The sequence below is a fragment of the Myxine glutinosa genome, chromosome 13, assembly GCF_964187855.1.
Source record: "Myxine glutinosa chromosome 13, kmMyxGlut1.1, whole genome shotgun sequence".
Lineage (NCBI taxonomy): Eukaryota > Metazoa > Chordata > Myxini > Myxiniformes > Myxinidae > Myxine > Myxine glutinosa.
In genome coordinates, this window is record NC_136273.1 from 48,503,593 (window position 1) to 48,525,063 (window position 21,471).

The 21,471-nt window shown below is 43.3% G+C and overlaps 1 protein-coding gene across 4 annotated transcripts in view; it reads right to left on the minus strand.

Moving 5' to 3' along the window:
* Positions 1–400: 400 nt before the first annotated feature.
* LOC137416210 (G-protein-signaling modulator 2) overlaps positions 401–21,471 on the minus strand; it is a 134,266-nt gene continuing 113,195 nt past the window's right edge. For all 4 annotated transcript variants that reach the window (XM_078767414.1, XM_078767416.1, XM_078767417.1 and 1 more), the window contains 2 exons: positions 18,753–18,985; positions 401–1,931 (listed from right to left, as the gene is read on the minus strand). In XM_078767414.1, the coding sequence (XP_078623540.1) occupies positions 1,782–1,931; positions 18,753–18,985 (383 nt within the window). In that variant the 3' untranslated portion in view covers positions 401–1,781. The remainder of the gene's footprint in view (positions 1,932–18,752; positions 18,986–21,471) is intronic.

Genomic DNA, 21,471 nt, shown 5'->3' on the forward strand with positions numbered 1-21,471 from the left:
TCTCTTATCTTCCCCCATCCAAAACCTTGATCCTTTCTACCCCCGCTAATTTCACCCCAATTCCACTTTTTGAAATACCAACTTCTGTCCTGGAAGTCCTTGGTGTCCTTGTGCTTTATACTTCTCCCTCCCCGCCCCCCCCCCCCTCCCATGCCTCCTCGCCCCAGGCCCTCTCCCTTCCACACATCTCCCTGCACTCGGATGTTGTGTTTGTGTGCTTCCCCTTTTCTCCCTATCTTGTCTTCCGCTCCCTCTTTTTGTGTATTTTGTTTGTCTGGTCGATTTGTTTGTGAAGTAAATGTTAGCTCTTTCACGAGCCTCGATTCAGTATACAAAAAAAAAAAAAAAAAAGTGGTAGAAAGAAGTAAAAGCCTGAATAAAAACAATGAGTTCTCATGAGAAGTTTTGCAAACATACTTTTAATGGGTACCAGGCTGCTAAAAGCATGCCAGGTGGTACATGAACAACACCATAGACTCTGTACAGATCCTGATACTCGTCCTGGAAATACTGAACATTATACAGCCGACCTTGGAATCACGACCTGAACCAAATGAAGGGGTGCGGGAGAGTGAGGAGGGTGAAGGTGCAATCTAAAGCACCAACACACGTCACGTTTTGTTTGTTCTGCAAAAACTCATGTGAGCGTTGAGGTAATGTGGCACATGTCGATTTCATCCCAATTTAGAAACTGCATAGCCATGGATTATTGCTATACACATGTCTAAATCTCACCCATGAAAATCTGTCCCACAGTTCTCAGTTGTACCACTGCGAATGCCGGAACACCATCAACACTGCGGAAACGCACTGGCAGGATCGCTGGAACTAATGAAACCCTCGCATCTGCCACCTGGTCTTAGAAGTTAGAGCAGCAACGAAGGCTGGAAAGGGTGGAAATGCGAATGGTTCGGTGGATGTGTGGAGTATCGTTGAGAGAGAGGAAGACAAATGATGATTTGCGAAAGATGATGGGAATAGAGCCTGTGATGGATGCTGTGAAGAGAAACAGGTTGAGATGGTTTGGTCATGTGTTGAGGAAGGATGAAAGTGACTGGTTGAGAAGAGTGATAGAAATGAATGTATAAGGAAGTAGAGGACGGGGAAGACCGAGAAAGACTTGGCTAAATGTGGTGGAAGAAGAAATGCGGGCAAGGGGGTTAACAAGGGGAGATGCAGAAAATAGGGCAAAATGGAGAAGATTGTCATGGGGACCGCAAAGCTAACCCCTGCTCTAGCAGGGAAAATGGCCTTAAAATGCCTGTTGTTGTTGTTGTTGTATACAGCCGAGCTTGGAATCACGACCTGCACCAAATGGAGGGGTGTGGGAGAGGGAGGAGGGTGAAGGTGCAATCTAAAGCACCAACACACTTCACGTTTTGTTGTTCTGCAAGAACTCACGTGAGCATTGAGGTAATGTGGCACATGTCGATTTCATCCCAATTTATAAACTGCATAGCCATGGATTATTGCTATACACATGTCTAAATCTCACCCATGAAAATCTGTCCCACAGTTCTCAGTTGTACCACTGCGAATGCCGGAACACCATCAACACTGCGGAAACGCACTGGCAGGATCGCTGCAACTAATGAAACCTTGCATTTGCCACGTGGTCTCAAACCAATAAAATAAAAAGATGACAATGCAATTAAAAAATAATAAAAAGAGTAAGTGATGAATATCACTTTTTTGGCAAGTTCAATCGTATAACAGCTGCTGCATTAGGCAGAGAATATGAAGAGAAATGCACACAGAATGCAAACATTTGATACGGGGCCTCACGAGTGGCCTGGAGGTGCAACACGCTGTTCATCCATGCGACGACCCTGCACGCGTTGTATCAGGGAGATGAAGTCCTCGTCTGGGACGGTGGGGCCACGTGCTGGAATTGTTGGTGCTGAGCAACGCTGGTCATCCATGCGGGCACTCTGTGTGCACATCACAACGTCATCATAATGGAGGTTGCACTGCAAACATTCTCTGAGCGCACAATCGAAAAACATTAAACCACCTTTAGAGGCCATTTTTCCCCACAAAGCGAAATGACACTTGGTAGAGTCACAATCGAAAAACATTGCATAACTAAAATGGCACTTGGTAGAGCGCATACCTGCCAGGCTGAACAGTTTACGTTTTGTATCCCACCACCTTCTGTGGAGGAGGCAATTATATACAGGGTGTTCTCAAAAGGCCTAAGCAACTTTGGTTGTTAATATATCCAGTACCACAAATGATACAATGATACATTTTGTTTTATACGATACAGAAACTGAGAGTTTTCTTTATTTTCAGGTCTGGTGGGTTAATATAAAAGAAAATAGCGATTCCACGGGAGAAAGCTCAGTGCGTTGAATGGTTCATCAAGACGAGATCCGTAATTCAGCGTAATTTCCGTACAAGGTATGGAAGGAATCCGCCATTGCGGACAAGTATCATAGAGTGGGTACAAGAGGTTTAAGGAGACTAGAAGTTGTCAGAAACAGAAAAGTGTCAATCGACCAAGCACAAGTTCAGCAGACGTGGGAGTGTGTGAATCATTTCAACAAAGTCCCAAAAAATCAATCCGACGCGCATTCAGAGAACTGTGACTACCCACCACCACTGTACACAGGATTTTGCATGAAAGACTGGAGCTTTATGACTATAAGGTGCAGATTCTGCAGGAACTCAAATCAAATGATGGATCCAAATGCAAGGTGTTTGCCTTAAAAATGCTCAGTCGTACAGAGGACGACGAAAATTACCTGAAAAAGGTCACATTCACAGCCAAAGCTTGCTTTTAGGTATCCACGGGTGTTCACTCACTCAATAGTGAGTAAGTGCTTTGGCAAAAACATTATTTTTTGTTTTTTGATTAATCAATTAATTGATTAGTTATTTAATTATTATCGATTATTTATCAAGTACTTATTTATTTCCTTTCTCTTCTGGGCAATATCTCAGGCACCTTTTGAGCTAGTAAGCTGATATTTCGACATGACAATGACCAAGTGATTTGGCTGTAAAGGCTATTTTTGATTTATTGATTAATCAATTAATCGATTAATAATTCAATTAATGAGTTAATTAATTATTTTTTTAAGTTACAGATGCGGATGAAACGGTGGTGGTTTAGGTATTCTATTAGCCAACTCATTAATTATATTAATCATTTATTTATTTTCTTTTTTCATCTGGGCAATATCTCAGGCAATTTTGATCGAGGAGGCTGATATTTGGACACGACAGTGACAAAGTGATGTGGCTATAAAGGATATTTTTGATTTATTGATTAATCAATTGATCGATTAATTATTTATTAATTAATTATTTTTTGGTCCCCACCATTAATGACTTCTTTAATGAATTTTCAAAAAGTTACAGCTTTGGATGAAGCACTGGTGGTTTAGGTATGCTGTGAGCCAATTGATTAAGAAAATATTTTATGAATATAATATTTATTGATTTTAATTATGCAATTAATCAATCAATTATTGTACACCTCTCCCTCTAAATACAGTCTCTTATGCGCCACGCTAGAGGATGTTATTTATTTATTTGGCATGGGGGCGGTGTACTTTGAATGTATCTGTGCTTGTTTTCTTGTTTGTTTGTCTGGGCGATATCTCAGCCATCCTTTGAGCTAGGAAGCTGATATTTGGATAAGACAATGACCAAGTGGTGTGGCCATGAAGGATATTTTGATTTATTGATTAATTAATTAATCGATTAATTATTTAATTATTCCATTAATAATTTAATGAACTTTTTTTTTAATACAGATTCAGATTAAATAGTGGTGGTTTCGGTGTTCTATTAGTCAATTTATTAATAATTTAATTATTTTACGATTATTAATTATTTATTTTCATTATTAATAACCCATTTATTTTCTCTCATCTGGGCAATACCTGAGACACCTTTTGAGCTAGGTATCTGATATTCAGACACAACAGTGACCTATAAAGTGACCACATCTATATAGATGTGGCTATAAAAGATATTTTTGATTTATTGATTAATCAATTATTTATTGATTAATCAATTATTTACTGATTGGTAAATTAATCAATGAATTATTCGATTAATGACTTCATTTTTTTTAAGGTACAGATTCGGATGAAACTGATGGTTTAGGTATTCTAATAGCCAATTAATTCATAATTTAATTATTTTACCATTATTATTTATTTATTTTCATTATTAATCACTTATTTATTTTCTTTCTCATCTGGGCAATATCTCAGGCACCTTTTGAGCTAGGAAGCTGATATTTTGACATGACAGTGACCAAGTGATGTGGCTATAAAGGATATTTTTACCCTGTGCTCGCGAAGCGAAAGGCAGGGTTAAGCATTCGGGTGCGTACGTGCGTGCGTACGTGTCTGCATTTTAAAAATTCATTTTCTCGGCAACCGTTGGTCCGATTGGCACAAAATTTTACCATGGGAGTGCTTCCGCCTGTATTATCTTTTAATTCACTAGGGCATTGCCCGTACTATATCTATATCTAAAATTATATCCCCCCCCCCTCTATTTACATGAAATGGTTTGGTCCAAAGCGAACGGCTTGCGAGTACGGTGACAATCCCCCCCCTCTATTTACATGCAATGGTTTGGTCCAAAGCGAACGGCTTCCGGAGTTTGGTAAAGAAATCGCCATCGCGTGCACAAACGCGCAGGAAAGCGAATGAATCGCAAATTCGGTTTTATTAGTTTTAAAACATAGTTTAACGCCAACATAGTTTGCAAACGTGAAATAAATGAATACGCTCTCAAATGTGCCATCCGAGGCAGAGTGTGTCCTCCACGTTCGGCACACGCGATCGTTCGCTGCTCTCTGATTGGTTGAATCGTTTTTTGGACATAGCTCGGTAAGTAATTGTCCGATTAATATGAAACCTTGAAAAGGCACATCCTCGGGTCCCCAGCAATATACCTGGCAAGTTAAAAGTATATCGGACCCGTGGTTGTCGAGAAACAGCGGTCACAGACAAACAGACGTACAGACGTACAGAGATTACTGGAATTATAGATAGATAATTATTACATCATAGGTCACATGGTACGGATGCCATCTTGGGAAAACGTTTCGCCTCTATATCTCCCAAACAGCTTCATCGAAAAAATTGAAACATGGCTCAGTCAAGTAGTCCCCATGGGGAATAAGATATGTTTACGTCATCGGTGCCTTCATTATGACATCATAATTCGATAAGTACAACGCTTGATCTGATTAGTATGAAAAACAAGTACAAAAAGTTTTAATTAAAACAAAAGCCGCGTCGATGTTACACAATGCCTAGATGCAGCTGTGCCTATAATGTCGATGTTAAAGGCACATGACATTCCTATTGATTCGATTACTTGATGTTATTTTTGTGCAAAGTGAAAATATATCTCGGCAATTTCCCGTGTGTGGCGACGAATTTTTAATATATCTCGGCATTTTCCCGTCTGTTATTTCAGGCGGTGTATGACTGACCATGCCGCGATTTAAAAAATATATATCTCGGCAATTTCCCGTGTGTGGCGACACGTGAACGAAGCTATGTTCCTCTCTCCACATTATTGTGACGACGTATAAATTAAATATTTCATCGTGACGATTGTCATCAAATGGACGAATTTTTAATATATCTCGGCATTTTCCCGTCTGTTATTTCGGGCGGTGTATGACTGACCATGCCGTGATTGTAAAAAAATATATCTCAATGGACTTGAAGTTACAGGCCTTTGAAAATTCATTTCGTTCTATAAAGGGCAACTTTCATCGGATTTTCTTCCCGTTTTTTTTCAACCGAGTCTAAAACTATGTTAGCGACTGTGAAAAATGAAATGATATATCGAATTTGATTTGAAATAAAACTGTGTGAGAGAGGAAGACACCACGGGCCTACAAAACAGGCCTCAAAGCTATGCGAGTTAATAAAATGGTGGATATTTGTTTATATGAAGCCTCTCCCAAAATGGGTGGAGCTATGGTTCCCAGAATGGATGGAGCTTCGAGGTTTTGTCTTCTTTGCAAGAACAACAAGAACAAGAAGAACAAGAAGAAGAAGAAGAAGAAGAAGAACAACAAGAACAACAACAACAACAACAACAACAACAACAACAACAACGGGCACTCTATGAGCAGCGTCTGCGACGCGGCTAAAAAAATTCCTCTGCACCTGTTAGTCCGATGGACATGAAATTTTCAGAGTATTAGCAGCTACTCCTGTATAAGTTTTTTATGATAATCATGACGTCATAGGTCATGTGGTACAGGCACCATCTTTGAAAAACCGAAAAACATTGCACCTCTATATCTCCAAAACTGTTCTATGGAAAAATTGAAACGTGGCTCATTGTAAAGAACTCCAAATGGGGAATAGGTGTTAACGATGACGTCATTGGTGCCATAATTATGACGTCGTAATTTGACAGGGACAACGCTTAGTCTGATCAGTTTGAAATTTATTGAGCATGATCTATGCAACAATTATATTAGAGAATATAAATTTATGACGTCATCGCTCACGTGGTCTGGCAACCACATTGGATCAAAGAAAAAAAAAACCTTCAAAAACAGAAGAGTTGGCTGGGACCAAGTTGACTGCGCAGGGTAAGTATTCTATGAATACCATCTAGTTTACTTATTGATAATCAATTAATCGATTTATTATTTATTGATTCATCAATTCATTATTTAATTTTTGATTAACTAATTTAATTAACTTTCAAAAAGTTACAGCTTTGGATGAAACACTGGTGGTTCGTGAAACACTATCACTCAATTGATCAAGAAATTATTTTCCGATCGTTATTTATTGATTTTAAATTCCGCAATTGATCAATAAATTATTGTACATCTCTCCCTCCCAATACCTTCTCTATACCTTCACTATGCACAGCGACACAGCGACTTCACTATGCACTTCACTATGCACAGCGACAGCGCAGGCACCGAAGGCGCCCCGACAATACCGCGCTGGAGGATATTTATTTATTTGGCATGGGGGCGGTGTACTTTGAATGTATCTGTTCTTGTTACTTGCCGGAAAAAATTCTGGCAATTATGTTGGTCGATTGCTTTGTCTGTCTGTCTGTCTGTGCGCAGTACTACGTCTACATCGTTGCACATAGCATTGCCATACTTTACACACATATTTGCCTTGCCCTGGAATAGACTGACAAATTTTTAACTCTCTCGGCCCAAGGTCAAGCTCAAGGTCACCCAATCAAGGTCACCCAATCATTTGTGCCTCCCAATTGAAGCCCCACCCTTAGGGCAGGTACCATTGCTAGTAATATATAATGGGGATACAACAATTTTTACCGCTTTGCTTTGAAGAACGGAAATGAAGGGGGAGGAGCGTGTTAATATGTCTGGTTGAAGGCTTTGGGTGGTGAGGGGGCATGAAGCCAGATTTTAATCTTGCAGTCGCCACGTTGGTGCTCCTCGTCACTGTGATGCGAAGCGAAAGACGCCTCAGAGCTGTCACATTCACAATCGATATGTCGTATGTACTCCCGATACATGTTTCCTTCATTGTAAAAACTACCAAGTCAACAGTTAAAAGGATTTTGAGCCGATTGGTGTTACGGCCTTGGCAAGATCGATGGAGACAGCGATCTGTTAGCTTATACACCGCCCAAATAGTTATGTAGAATTCTCTCATGTAGAGATTAAACCCACGTCATTTGAACTCTGGCAGAGGTCATTATTTACTTTTAATGATCCAAAATGGCCGATAAAAAAGTACATTCCGGCAAGTCCTAGGTCTCTGACCGATTTTTCATTTGTTTGTCTGTCTGTTTGTTTGTCTATTTGTGAATAAGATATTTCAAAAAGTTGTGGACAGATTCAGACGAAATTTGGCAAAGAGGTAATGTATGTGACAAGGACTAATCAATTCGATTTTGGTAAAGATCTGAATATGGATTCGGATATGAGAGTTATCTAATTTATAAGTGATTCTTCACCATCGAGAGATCGGGCTAAAAGCGATATATAACACCAGCAGGAGTACCGAGGGGAGGGGGGGAGGGGGTGGCTTTGACAGACCCCTCTGTTTTGGGGGAAGGGGGGGGGAAGGGAAGGAGGAAAATTTTTCCTGTGCAGAGTGCTTCATAACCTCAGTGTTGCACAGGTAAAAAAAAGAAAAAGTCAATTGTAATACCCTCTGCCACCATCACCAGGTGGCACGACATCGTACACATTTACATAGAGAATTTACGCCCCTCCCCCGGTACCCCACACCCCCCCCCCCCCCCCCCCCCCGAATGAGGCAACGGCCACATAGCCTATGTTACCCCCCAGACAAAGTTGTATTTGTATTTGTATTTGTACCCCGAGTAAAGTATATGTGTTTATATCTGGAGTACCCGGTGTTGCTCAAGCGAAAAAGAACATTAACATATTTTAAATGAGGGCAAATATAATGGAAAAGCAATTACATCCAAATCAGAAACCATCACAAATGTCAAATCATCATTTTACCTTTTCGTTGAATATATGCTGGTAAATGTGCCATTCATCAGGTTTGAGTTAAGTATGATGACGTTCAGGAAGAAGAAGAAGCCTTACCACCAACTTTGACTGCTTCAGGAATTGTTTTATAATTATTTGTGTTCAAATGTCTGGTGATTGTTTTGTATTTATTTATGCGAATGTGTACTTGTACATAACTGTCATTAATCAAAAAGGTTTAGGCACTGTAGAGCAATACATTTTTTAATAATCCAAAAAAACGAACTTTCAATTCATTTATTTTTTGGCCGAAAACACTCCCAGGCACTCACTGATGAAAGTTTGACAAAGATCCTTTCAGCCATCTCAGAAAAATGGCGACAAACAAACAGACAGATAGACCAACGGCTCTCTTATATCGTAGATGATATTTAAAAAGTTGTGGACGAGTTATGAATAAACTTGGTGGACGAGTTGGTTAGGTGACAAGAAGAAACCGATTTTGGTTCAGGTCCGATCCGGCCAGATCCAGCCTATCAGTGGGATGGAAACCATAAACAGTTCAGCCTGGCGGACGTATGCGCTCTACCGAGTGCTCTTCTAATTTAAGTCATTGGCAAAAGTTAACACATCTTCAGAACTTGACGTGGGGATATTTTTGTACTGGTGGTTCGCTCGAAATGGTATGCTCGAAATTGATGGAAACCAATGCCCAGTCGGCGACTGGCTTTGGAGGCCAGCTTGGAAATGTGCTTTTCCCAAGAAAGATCGGGGCAGATATTTTAACACATCTTCAGAACTTGACGTGGGGATATTTTTGTCACATCCTGTCATTTTCTTCATACCATTCATTCCACGCTTGTTTGACATTCGCTGATCTAAATTTCAGTTCAATCCTGTCGAGTTCCTTAATTAGGCCTCCCCATACAAGCGTAGGGGAAAGCTTATTGCTGTTGTCGGGATTGTTTCAACAATTGGCACCTCCAATTTTTAATGGTACCATAGGGTTTTTTTTTTAGATCCCTAGAATTACTAAACCACCTTTTATAAAAAATAAATTCTTCCTGCACGCACTCTCAACACTCAAAATTTCCGAGGTGTATCAATTTCCGAGCTGCACCTTGAAGCTGGCTGGGACTTTCAGAATTAAATTTTGAGTACATAATTGGAATAGAAAGTATGCGGGTTTGGCATAATATTTTTTGTGCTCGACCTATTTTTAAGGTCATGACCTAATTATATATGTTTTCACATTTTTCACCATAACTCAACCAAGGTCTGTCCAATCGGAATGAAATTGCCCTCTAGATTCCCTAGAGTAAGCCGCATTTATGCTTAATCTACATTATACCCACCAGGTTAAAGGTCAAGGTCAAGGTCAAATGGCGGTGCGAAAACAACACGTTTTTATCATCGCTCAATTTTGCCAATGGGGAATCTCAAAGACCGCTTTACCTTCAAATATGTTTTGCATCAAAATAGCAAACTGCCACTGACGTTGTGCACCTGATATTTGATTCGTGTCCTTGACCTACTTTTTCAGATTGTGACCTAATTAACAAAAAACACCTTTTTGATGATAACTTAAATAATTTTCCTCCGATTTTCATGCTGAGTTTTATGGATAGATTGTAGATGGGGATACATTTTCGTTATTTACACGCTTTTACTAAATGTTGAAGGTTAAGGTCATAATATGGTGTTCCAAAAATATGACCATCATTAGATCACAGGCCAAGGGTAAGTCCCTTTGTGATCGCAGATATCTAGTTTCCTTTTTGAAGTCTTTCTTCCCCCCCCCCCCCCCCCCCCACCCTTCCGATTAAATAATCATTTCTAAGAGCAACTTAATTTTCCCACAAAATAATCTGGACATCTTTTTTAACCCAGGGTTTGTTATTCGGATATGTTCACACATGCTTCTCTAGGATAAGCATCGTTTCACAGAATTTAATGTAGCCAGAACCTACCTCTGTAGCCTCATCCAGTGTTTAGCCAGAACCTACCTCTGTAACCTCATCCAGTGTGCAGCCAAAACCTACCTCTGTAGCCTCATCCAGTGTGCAGCCAGAACCTACCTCTGTAGCCTCATCCAGTGTGCAGCCAGAATCTTCCTCTGTAGCCTCATCCAGTGTTTAGCCAGAACCTACCTCTGTAACCTCATCCAGTGTGCAGCCAGAACCGACCTCTGTAGCCTCATCCAGTGTGTAAGCAGAACCTGCCTGCCTCTGTAGCCTCATCCAGTGTGTAGCCAGAACCTTCCTCTGTAGCCTCATCCAGTGTGCAGCCAGAACCTACCTCTGTAGCCTCCTCCAGTGTGTAGCCAGAATCTGCCTCTGTAGCCTCATCCAGTGTGTAGCCAGAACCTGCTTCTGTAGCCTCATCCAGTGTGTAGCCAGAATCTTCCTCTGTAGCCTCATCCCGTGTGTAGCCAGAACCTGCTTCTGTAGCCTCATCCAGTGTGTAGCCAGAACCTGCTTCTGGAGCCTCATCCAGTGTGTAGCCAAAACGTGCTTCTGTAGCCTCATCCAGTGTGTAGCCAGAATCTGCCGCTGTAGCCTCATCCAGTGTGTAGCCAGAATCTGCCTCTGTAGCCTCATCCAGTGTGTAGCCAGAACCTGCCTCTGTGGCCTCATCCAGTGTGTAGCCAGAACCTGCTTCTGTGGACTCATCCAGTGTGTAGCCAGAACCTGCTTCTGTGGACTCATCCAGTGTGTAGCCAGAACCTACCTCTGAAGCCTCATCCAGTGTGTAGCCAGAACCTGCTTCTGTAGACTCATCCAGTGTGTAGCCAAAACGTGCTTCTGTAGACTCATCCAGTGTGTAGCTAGAACCTGCTTCTGCAGCCTCATCCAGTGTGTAGCCAGAACCTGCTTCTGTAGCCTCATCCAGTATGTAGCCAGAACCTGCTTCTGTAGACTCATCCAGTGTGTAGCCAGAACCTGCTTCTGGAGACTCATCCAGTGTGTAGCCAGAACCTGCTTCTGCAGACTCATCCAGTGTGTAGCCAGAACCTGCTTCTGTAGCCTCATCCAGTGTGTAGCCAGAACCTGCTTCTGTAGCCTCATCCAGTGTGTAGCCAGAACCTGCTTCTGTAGCCTCATTAAGTGTGTAGCCAGAAACTACCCCTGTGGCCTCATCCTGTGATCACAACATCAATAAATAGCACCGCAAAGCAGGCGTAACCCCTCAGCCCATGCATGGTGGAAACCAATTTCAAGATGGCTGCCTTGGCGGCCATATTGAAAATCGCAGCACACCCATTTTCGAAAGGAACCTTTCTCTACTGAACCCCAACGCACACTGCAAAAATGGATTTAATCGGACAAGCCGTTCTGCTTGAAATTGATGGAAACCAATTTCAAGATGGCTGCCGAGACGGCCATATTTAAAATCGCAGCGCGCCCATTAACCTTCCTCTACTCCACCCCAACACACACTGCAAAAATGGATTTAATCGGACAAGCTGTTCTGCTCGAAATTGACAGAAACCAATTTCAAGATGGCTGCCGTGGCGGCCATATTGAAAATCGCAGCACGCCCATTTTCGAAAGACAACCTCCTCAACTCAACCCCAACACACACTGCAAAAATGAATTTAATCGATCAAGCCGTTCTGCTCGAAATTGATGGAAACCAATTTCAAGATGGCTACCGTGGCGGACATATTGAAAATCGCAGCACGGCCATTTTCGAAAGGAACCTTCCTCTACCCAACCCCAACACATCCTGCAAAAATGAATTTAATCGGACAAGCCTTTCTGCTCGAAATTGACGGAAACTAATTTCAAGATGGATGTCGTGGCGGCCATATTGAAAATCGCAGTGCACCTATTTTCGAAAGGAACCTTCCTCTACCCAACCCCAACACACACTGCAAAATGGATTTAATCGGACAACCCGTTCTGCTCGAAATTGACGGGAACCAAAAGTTGACGGACGCCCGGATGGCTGCCGTGGAGGCCATATTGAAAATCGCTGCGCGCCCATTTTCGAGAACCTTCCTCTAACTCAACCCCAACACACACTGCAAAAATGGATTTAATCGGACAAGCCGTTCTCCTTGAAATTGGCGGAAACCAAAAGTTGACGGACGCCCGGACGCCCGTGACAACAATACCCCTTCGCCCAAATTCGGCTGAGGGGTGAAAACTCCTCCCAATCTATAGATTTGAAACAGGCCCTCAATATTTCAGTATTATTATCGGACTAAGTCCATGTCGTCCGAAGTATTGATTTTACTTAATTATTTCAATGCTTGAACATATTTAAATAACAACTGAAACATATTGTGATCATAAACACCCAGTCCCACTTTCACGATGGATTTACATGCTCCTAGAATACTTTCACAGCATGTATCGAGAATCACATTCTCCCGTGTGGACCCATTCACAAACTGATAGTGAGGACGTGGGTATGTTAACTCACATAGATTACAGTCTCCTATAATTAACTTTACACCGTGAGGAGAGCCGTTTCCAAGTCTTGAATTTTCTCGTGAATTTTTATAAGACTCAGCAACATTCACGTCAGCAGATTAATTGATATACACAACCACAGCAAATAACTGTGGGGAATTCCCTTGGCAGGTAAAAGGGGAAGAGAGCAGCTGTCGGTATCTCTATATATGGAGAGCCAGCATCCAGAGTATGAAGTTCTACTGAAACGTACGCAGGTAAAACCTTCAATATGGCTGAACTGGTGGTTCGTGTGCAGCCCCTGGCTGCTGGTTACATCATTTTCTGGGGGTTGCGAATGTACCGCTAATGCATTGCCCTCTATTACCAGTCCGCTGGTACATCGGAAGGATGACAGGTTGGGTCAACCCACCTGGTGTTAGTTAATTCAACGGCACAACCAGGGGCTCAAACTCCAGACCCTAATATCTCAAGTCAGGCAGGCACCTTTAAGGTCCACAGACACAGAATCTTTTTAGCCGCGTCGCAGACGCTGCTCATAGAGTGCCCTCTGCTGTTGTTGTTGTTGTTCTTCTTCTTCTTGTTGTTCTTCTTGTTCTTGCAGAGAAGACAAAACCTCAAAGCTCCACCCATTCTGGGAACCATAGCTCCACCCATTCTGGGAGAGCCTTCATATAAACAAATATCCACCATTTTATTAACTCGCATATCTTTGAGGCCTGTTTTGTAGGCCCGTGGTGTCTTCCTCTCTCACACAGTTTTATTTCAAATCAAATTCGATATATCATTTCATTTTTACAGTCGCTAACATAGTTTTAGACTGGGTTGAAAAAAAACTGGAAGAAAATCCAATGAAAGTTGCCCTTGAAAGAACGAAATGAATTCTCAAAGGCCTGTAACTTCAAGTCCATTGAGATATATTTTTTTTAAATCGCGGCATGGTCAGTCATACACCGCCCGAAATAAGAGACGGGAAAATGCCGAGATATATATATTTTGTTTAAATCGCGGCATGGTCAGTCATACACCGCCCGAAATAACAGATGGGAAAATGCCGAGATATATAAAAAATTCGTCCATTTGATGACAATCGTCACGATGAAATATTTAATTTATACGTCGTCACAATAATGTGGAGAGAGGAGCATAGCTTCGTTCACGTGTCGCCACACACGGGAAATTGCCGAGATATATTTTTTTTAAATCGCGGCATGGTCAGTCATACACCGCCTGAAATAACAGACGGGAGAATGCCGAGATATATTAAAAATTCGTCGCCACACACGGGAAATTGCCGAGATATATTTTCACTTTGCACAAAAATAACATCAAGTAATCGAATCAATAGGAATGTCCTGTGCCTATAACATCAACGTTATAGGCAACGCTGCATCTAGGCATTGTGTAACATCGACGCGGCTTTTGTTTTAATTAAAACTTTTTGTACTTGTTTTAAATGTAATTATAAAGATTTTAAAGTAATAAACAAAGAACTGAACGTTTTTTTTTGTTTTTTTGTATACAAGATCGAGGCTCGTGAAAGAGCTAACATTAATCACACAAAACACAAAAAACAAGGGGAGCGGCAGACAAGCTGGGGAGAGAGGGGAAAGGACACAAAAGAGAGGGGGAAGAGGGGGAAGGAAACAAACACAACATTTGAGAGCAGGGACATCGGGAGGACTTGGGGGGAGGTGGGAGAGGAATAAAACATATGAACACTGCAAGGACTCTGGGGTGAATTACCGGGGGTAGAAAAGATCAAGGTTATTGATGGGGGAAGATAAGAGATGGTGGTGAACAGCTGTTTTAAAGACCTGGAGGGAGGAGTGGGATTGAAGGGAGTGGGGGAGTTTGTTCCAGAGGCGGGAGAAAAGGGGAATGAAAGAGTGAAGGTGAGCAGAGAGCCTAGACTTTGGCAGTTTAACCATAAGAGGGTTGCAGGCAGATCTTGTGCGACCTGAAGGAATATTGGGGGGACAGAGCACAGAGAGAGCTGGGGGAGCAAGGCCGGAGAGGAGTCGGTAGAAGACAGAAAGACCACCAACCTGCCTGCGGTGAGTGAGTGAAAGGCCCTCGGTGTTGACTACATCGCAGGAGATTCCAATGATTCTGAAAGCTTTGGCCTCAACAGCGTGAAGCCGAGCAAGGTGTGAGGCAGGAGCACCAGCCCAGAGGGGGGAACAGTATTCCATTGAGCTGCGGATGAAAGCCTTGTATGTGGTGAGGAGCTCAGGTGTGCCAAGGAAGGACTTCGCACGACGGAGGATGCCCAGTCGGCGACTGGCTTTGGAGGCCAGCTTGGAAATGTGCTTTTCCCAAGAAAGATCGTGGCAGATAGTGAGACCTAAAAGCTTGAACGACAGAACTTCTTGGAGAGGATTGTTGAGAAAGTAGATGGGAGGGTTGTCCAGTCGGTCCTTTCGGAGAGACATTGTAAGAGTGTGAGATTTGTCAGGATTGAAAGACATGTTCCACTTGTTTGACCAGTCTGTGATTTTGTCCAGGTCTGCAGAGAGTGAGGAGGCTGCAGACTGCCGATCTGAGGGATGAGGAATGGAGCGACAGAGAGTAGAGTCGTCAGCAAAGAGAGAGAGAGGATTTTCAAGAGAGTCAGAGAGATCATTGATGAAGACCAGAAAAAGCACAGGGCCCAGAACACTACCTTGGGGAACTCCAGCCTGAACAGGAAGAGGAGATGAGAGAAACCCATTCAGGGCCACACGTTGACTACGACCAGAGAGGAAGTCCGCCAGCCATGCGTGGAGATTTCCATGGATACCAAAGGAGGAGAGTTTGGTGAGCAGAGCAGGGTGCCAGACCGTATCGAAGGCACGTGAAATGTCAAGGGAGACCACTCTAATTTCCTGTTTGGCGTTGAGGACCTCCATCCATTGTTGAGAAATCAGAAGAAGCATGTCAAGAGCAGAGTGACCAGGTCTGAAACCAAATTGATGATCAGAGATCAAGCCATTGGAGAAGAGGAAAGATTTAATATCTGAAGCAATGATGGATTCCATGACTTTGCTGATAATTGGGAGAAGGCTGATTGGTCTGTAGTTGCTGGGATCTGTTTTTGCACCTTTTTTGTGCAAACCGGTGATGTTGGCTGATTTCCAAGCAGATGGCAGATGACCTTGAGCAAAAGAGAGGGTGAAGAGAACAGAAAGAGGGAGTGAAAGAGCAGAAGAACATGATTTTAGGACCTGTGGGCTGATGCCGACAGGACCAGTTGCAGAATCAGAGTCGAGGGTTGACAGAAACTTTTCCACCTTGTCAGGAGGAAAGGACACAGAGTCCAGGAGCAGCTGGGTACGACTGGGTACGGTGGGTACAGAGAGGGATGGGTTTGGGACACAAGATTTAGAGGCAAACACAGAGTTGAGGCATTCAGCTTTTTCACGTGCGGAGTCAGCCGTTAAGCCGCTTGTGGTGAGGGAGGGGATGGAGGGGGAACAAACACCAGAAACAGATTTGACCAGACGCCACCAGGATTTGGAAGAGGGAGACAGATAAGAGAGTTCGGTCTTGAGAATGGTGAGATATTGTTTCCTGGCTCTCCTGAGGGTGGACACACACTTGTTTCGGGCTTTGTGAAAGGAAATGAGATTTCCTTCCGTTGGATTTGCTTTCCAGGAGACGAAAGCAAGTTGTTTCAGGGCAACAGCCTCACCACAAGATTCCATGTACCATGGACGGGAGGAAGGGTATGACAACTGAAGACGAGATGGTATAAATCTGTGCATGAGAGAGAGCAATTTACTTTGAAAGAATTCCCAGGATGAGTTGATGTCAGAGGCGGTAGAGATGGGAGACCAGTCCAGATGATTGATGGCTGCTTGAAGACCGTGCCAGTTGGCCTGAGTGAAATGCCAGACTCGTCGACGCTGAGGAGGCTCTCTGAGAATGGTCAGAGAGATGTCCACTTTGACAAGCACATGATCAGATGAGCCGATTGGAGCAGAAGAAGAGCAGCAGACATTTTCAGGGAAGTTTGTCATAACCAAATCCAGAAGAGAAGATGCTCCGTTGACTGAGATCCGGGTCGGGAAATTGACAGATTGTGTCAGTCCCAGTGAGTCGCAGAAGTCCTTTGCTGAAGAGCCATGGCTGGTGAGAGAGGTACCCAAACCCAGCCAACTGGCATGGTGACAATTGAAATCACCACATATGAGGAAGAGAGAGTTGGGATGGGTAGATAGAAGTTGGTCCATATTATCAGACAGTGAGATGTAGATGGAGTCATCGCTGTTTGGTGGACGGTACAACACACATGAACAAAAGGTGGGAGCGAAGGGGAAGCCGTAGCCAAAGGTATTCCTGGGGGTGAGGTGGAGAGAGGGCAGTGGAGGGCGAGTGAGGAAGAGAGTTTTTTATAAAGATAGCAACCCCACCTCCAGGACGAGGCTCAGGTCTATCATACCGGAGGAGGGAGTAACCTGGGAGAGATACCAAGGCATCAGAGACATCATGAAGGAGGAAAGTTTCTGTTAAGCAGATCACATCTGGTTTGTCAGAAGCAACCTGTATGGAGAGGTCAGTCAAGTTTGAGCGAAGGCCCCGGATGTTTGAGGTCCATACCGTTAATGAAGAGGAAGGGGGAGCATCGGGTCCAGAACAGGGGGGGGAGGGGTAGGGTAAGATGTGGAAGAGGAGGAAGAGGTAGGGAGAGCTGTTGAAGGTGTGTCAGAGATTTCAGAGATTTCAGAATAGCTTGGAGAAAGGGAAAAATGGGGCGGACAAAAGGTTTGATGGAGATTGGGTGAGGCACAGTGAGGTGTTATTTGAGGAGGGCGAAGAGCGAGGCAGAAGGTTTGGGGAGATGAAGGTGAAAGTTGGAAGGGGGAAGAAGCAGGGAGGATGCTTTGAGGAGGAGGGGTCAGAGGGGAGTCTAGGAGGGGAGGAGCGAGGGAGAGTCTCGGAGGGGAGGGGTGTGGGGGGAGTTTAGGAGGGAGGGGAGGGAAGGGGCAAGGGGGGAGATTTGAAAGGGATGGGTGATGGGTAGGATTTGGAGGGGAGGGGTGAGATTGGATTTTGAAAAGTGTACGATTCATGGGAAACGAACATTTTTTGCAAAATGAGTTTGAGACATTCGAGTCAAAAATACGTTTGAGGACACTGGGGGAGGGGTGGAGTTCTGGATAGTTTAGGGAATGTAGAAAGGAGGAACTGTAAGAGATGGTATTATATATATTTTTTGGAATGAATAGATTTGGTGAGCAAGACGAAAGCATCCTTTTGTAGGAAAAGAAGAAAAGGGTGTTATAATATATGAGAGAAAATAGTTGTTCAGGGGAGAGATTATACATTTCTAAACCGCGTGATCGCGGACGAAGAACAAACGAACAAAAAGAACAACAAATAAACGAATAAGACCTGGGAAGGAAATATTTTTGGGGGGGGGGGGGGGGGGGGTTTTTTGTGAGTACAGATATTAAACAAGGAGGTACGGGGTGAACGACTGGTACGAAACAGAGAACTAAAAATAATTTCAGCGCATTCGACGAATCGCTGAGAGAAAAACGAAACAAGGTCGGAGACGATACGGTAGTCTAAGCCTACGAGTACTAGGCCGCAGAATACTCGATACCATTAACCGACGATTGTGTATACATGTACGAAAAATTAGCACCGAAAATTTTCAAAAAGATACGCTATAGGTACACACACCGAAAGATAGATACAGTCTCGACAAAAACACGATTTTGCTAGATCACTTAGCTTCGAGAGCGTGAGCGCATGGAGCAGCTTCGAAAAGACGTGACCTCGCCGTGATCAAGCAAAATCGTGTTTGTTGTTTTTAATTCTAATGTTTTTTGAGGTTTTACAGTTAAAAAAACCAACAACCAATCATTTCCGCACATGTGTCAAGAATCATCTCAATGTGCACACACCTGGCATCGAATGACCATGTCAAAAAAGTCATCATCCTGTCCTCGCATTCCAGAGTGGGCATCTGGACCACTTTCTGATTCCTGCGTCTCTGAACCAGCAGCACTTCTTATCCTGCGTAGGCCTGGGAGGTCTCCCATTGCTGCACGCTGATCGTCGATGCGTCTCGATTGGGAACTCGCGAGCAGCTCCAAAAAGTCCTCTGTTTGTGGCGATGTGATTAATGGCTGGTTACCTGTATGGAGACGGGAGTTATTTTGTGATATCAATAGCTTTTTGGGTGCAATGAGGGAGAATTACATGCAATGTACTCAAAACTTAAGTCCAAGATCAAAACCTCAAAAAGGTAAAAATAAATTGTGAAATCTTGAACCACCTGCTTGACAAGAAGAAAGCATTTATAAATCTTTGGCAGAGCAAATTACCAACACCGTTTTAAATTACCAAATGTCTTGACAATGTGACAATGTAAAATGACCACAAGTTGGCCTTGGAGGCAGTAAAAGTAGCTGGGGGGGGGGGGCGTGGTCATCTGACATATGCTTTAAACAAACACCGGAGTTGCTTCGAGAAGAAAAGCTTGCCGAAAATTAAAGGCCACATTTTAGAATGAATGAATGAATGAATGAATGATCGTTTTTAAGGCCATTTTCCCCGCTGGAGCGGGGGTTAGCCTTGCGGGCCCCATGACAATCATGGTTCCCTGTTTGAGGCAATGTTTTTATGGCCGGATGCCCTTCCTGACACCAACCCTTAGTCACCTCTTGATGCGCAGGGATACCGTGTACCTATTCTAAATCAGGGTACACACCTGGGTCATTCATCCCAGCAAGCTGGTACTCAATTTGTCAATTTGTCAACCTCGGAAGGATGACAGGCTGAGTCAACCCCCCTGGCGTTAATTCAGCGATCAAACGGGATTTGAACTCAGGATCCTAGGATCCCAAGCCAGCACCCTAACCGCTAAGCCAACACCAGGCTGAAGGCCACATTTTAGAGAATAACAAAAAGTACAAAACAGGGACTTGTCAAATTGAATGCTCTGTATGTAAAGATTTTGTTCTGATATCTGAGCCCAGACTTGGAATAAAAAGGAAAAAACAACAAAGACAAGGCATCTTGTGTTTATGATTTTGGCTCTTAACTAGAGATTTGGATACTAACAGTTCCTTCATTACGAGATCTCACGAGATCTCACGAGATCTTGTCGGGGCGGTCACGGTTTTCGAAGCTGTTCCACAATCTTCATGAACGCTCGAAGTTAAGTAATTGTTCACAATTGTATTTTTGTCGAAACTGTATTTATCTTACGTGTGTGTACCTATAGTGTGTCCCTCGGAGATTCTCGGTGTTAATCTTTCATACCTGTATAAAATAGTCGAGTATTTCGTGCACCGCGGCCGAGTTGTTGAAGCTTCCTACCTTGAGGCTTGGTTCTCTCCGGGCATCCAAAGTAAAGTTATTTTTTCATTCATGTGTTTGTCAAATTTCAACTCGTTATTTCATCGTCTATGCGTTATTTTTTGTTTCTAGTTAGTTATGGTTTGAATTTCCTGTAACTCGTAATTAATTAATCGTGTTCTGCTCCTCGTGTGCGGCCTTGTACCCCCGTCGGTGTTTGTTAACTTAAGTCCCCTACTTCGTGTTTTGCTTGGCTCTTAGATTTTCCCTTCTACCCCGAACATAATACTCTTTGTCTAACATTTTAAATCCCCACCCCCCGCAAACCCCCCCCCCCCCAAAAAAAATCAAAAATATTTATTTTCCTTTCTCCACGTGTGCTGTTGTCTCATCCTGTACTTCTGTCCAGGTGTGCTGTTCGCCCCGCCACCATTATCTCCTTGCCATCCACTTTTTGCCCTGTTCACGTGACTCGTGGTTTTCCCTCTCGGCCCTCCCCCCGTTGGTATTTTGTGCACATAAGATTGTTCACGGTTCTGTATAAATATTATTTAAATATGTTTAAACTTTCCCCTTCAGTGTTTTATTCAGTGGTATATTACAACACGCTGTTTTTCTTCCTATTTAAAAGGCTTTTTTCAATTTCCTCTCCAACTCATTCCACTTCAAAAAAAATAAATTCAATCTCTTATACGTCTCCCTCATTACATGTTCTAAATTCACATTCATTCCATCCCTCCTCCATCGTTCTTAATCGGATTGCTAACTTGAAAATCACTATAAACCCAATTTGTTATCAATGTTCGTCTTTCATTAATCATCCACTTTCTAAACTCCCCTCTTGCCCCTCCACTCTAAATCTCCACCCACCCCCTTGCCCTGACACTCCTAAACTCCCCCCCCCTTGGCCCTCCACTCCTAAACTCCCCCCTTGCCCCTCCACTCCTAAGCTCCCCCCTTGCCCTTCCCCTCCTAAACTCCCCCCTTGCCCCTCCCCTCCTAAACTCCCCCCTTGCCCCTCCCCTCATAAACTCCCCCCTTGCTCTTCCCCTTCTAAACTCCCCCCCTTGCCTGTGGTGACTTCAACTGTCATGCCAGCTGGTTGGGTGTGGGTTCCTCTCTCACCAGCAATGGCACCTCAGCAAAGGACTTCTGTGACTCACTGGGATTGACACAATCTGTTAATTTCCCGACCCGTATCTCAGCCAATGGTGTATCTTCTCTTCGAGACTTAGTTATGACAAACTTCCCTGCTAATGTCTGCTGCTCTTCTTCTGCTCCAATCGGTTCTTCTGATCATGTGCTTGTTAAAGTGGACAT